The sequence below is a fragment of the Austrofundulus limnaeus genome, unplaced genomic scaffold (genome assembly GCF_001266775.1).
Source record: "Austrofundulus limnaeus strain Quisiro unplaced genomic scaffold, Austrofundulus_limnaeus-1.0 Scaffold4, whole genome shotgun sequence".
Classification (NCBI taxonomy): domain Eukaryota; kingdom Metazoa; phylum Chordata; class Actinopteri; order Cyprinodontiformes; family Rivulidae; genus Austrofundulus; species Austrofundulus limnaeus.
The window spans coordinates 1921859-1923382 of NW_013952406.1; the positions used below are offsets into that span (position 1 = coordinate 1921859).

At 49.9% G+C, this 1524-nt stretch overlaps 1 protein-coding gene across 1 annotated transcript in view; it reads right to left on the reverse strand.

The window, feature by feature from the left end:
* Positions 1 to 1524, reverse strand: part of p3h4 (prolyl 3-hydroxylase family member 4 (inactive)) — a 5967-nt gene extending 4443 nt beyond the window's left edge. Inside the window, exon 1 of the mRNA XM_014022927.1 lies at positions 836 to 1524. Within this exon, the coding sequence (XP_013878381.1) occupies positions 836 to 1300 (465 nt within the window). The 5' untranslated portion in view covers positions 1301 to 1524. The remainder of the gene's footprint in view (positions 1 to 835) is intronic.

The following is a 1524-nucleotide window of genomic DNA, read 5'->3' on the forward strand; positions in this document are numbered from 1 at the left end:
TACTTAAACTCCTCCACTTGAGGAAGGACGACCGCCCTAACCCGGAGAAAGCACTCTACCCTTTTCCAGCTCAAGACCATGGCCTCGGATTTGGAGGTGCTGAGCCTCATACCAGCTGCTTCGCACTCGGCCGCGAACCGCTCCAGCGAGAGCTGCAGATCTCGTTCYGATGAAGCCAACAGGACCACATCATCCGCAAAAAGCAGAGATGTGATCCTGAGGCCACCAAAACGGATCCCATATCTCAATCCACATTAAACAAATACAGAACATTACGAGATGCCAATAATTAAAAGTTATCGAGCTACGGAGGCTTCAAATCTTCATTTTGTTGCAACTTTTAGAAACTCTAGGAACCACGAGTAAACCTCCAGTCTGTGAGCCATCTGTAAGTTGAATTAAGTTTGAATTTAATTTAACCTAATGTTGGTTAAAGTCACTAACGTCTATGAAGTTTTAGGGATCCTATGGTTTGGTTTCTAGTGGTTCCTTTTCCTGAGCATAAAACATGAGTTGCCAGTGTTGACATTAATTGTCTACAATTGTTATTTTTACGTCTTAAAATAGGTGTTTTTGCCCTCGGGTTAGAGTCCTGTGCTCAGTCTGGGAAGAATGAGGTGATTGTTTTCAGGGGAACAGTGGAAGAGACGTGGCACAACCTCAGGTCTGCAGGAGGGCTCAACAACACAGCAGGGAAACTACTTTTCATCAAAGTGAGTCAAACAGTGCTTACTTCAAAGGCCCAGCTTAGTTTACTCGTATAGTTTTTGTAGTGCTGAGTCATGATATGTGTTTTTTGGTGAATTTAAAACAACTTAAAAGTCTCTGGACTCACCTGGTAGTACGCGTACTGTATGTACTTGTACGGTATCCTTTGCTCAAAGGTTTCCAGTAAATCCCTCCGCGGGTAGGGGAGTTTAAAGACGGGGAAACCTGCCCGGCACTTTCGGAGACACGCAGCCCTCAGCAGGATGTGGCGCACGACCCGGAGGCTGCCGTCGGGGAGCGGCGGCTCGCCCTCCCGGCTCACGGAGCTGCAGTTGCGGCCGCAGAACGCCTCGCTGTCCCGCAGCAGCCGGTGGAGCCGCAGGCTGAGCTCCAGATACTTGACGCTCTCGGCCCAGTTCTGCTCCGCGTACTGCTCCAGCGCGAAGCTGTAGGCGGACTCCAGCGGCATGATGTCCTTCTGGGGGAAACTTTTGAAGCTGTACTTCTCGTACTGAGCCTCCGCCACCGGCTGCAGCTGCAGCAGCAGAGCGGGGACGAGAAGCAGGGCCAGGCTCGGGCTTCTCCGGAGCATCGTTCCCCTCCGCCGGCTCCGACCGGAGTCTCTTCTGACTTTGAATGGACCAGGAGAATCCCGTCTACCTTTACCAGGGTCTGCTCATGTCTGCCTGCACGTAGGCTGTGAAACCTCTGAAGAAATAAACACTAAAAGCATCACTCTCTAAATTATACTTTCAAAATAAAAGCTTTGGGAAATGCCATGTCAGTGATGAAATCCGTGTAAGTTTTTCTAGGAGG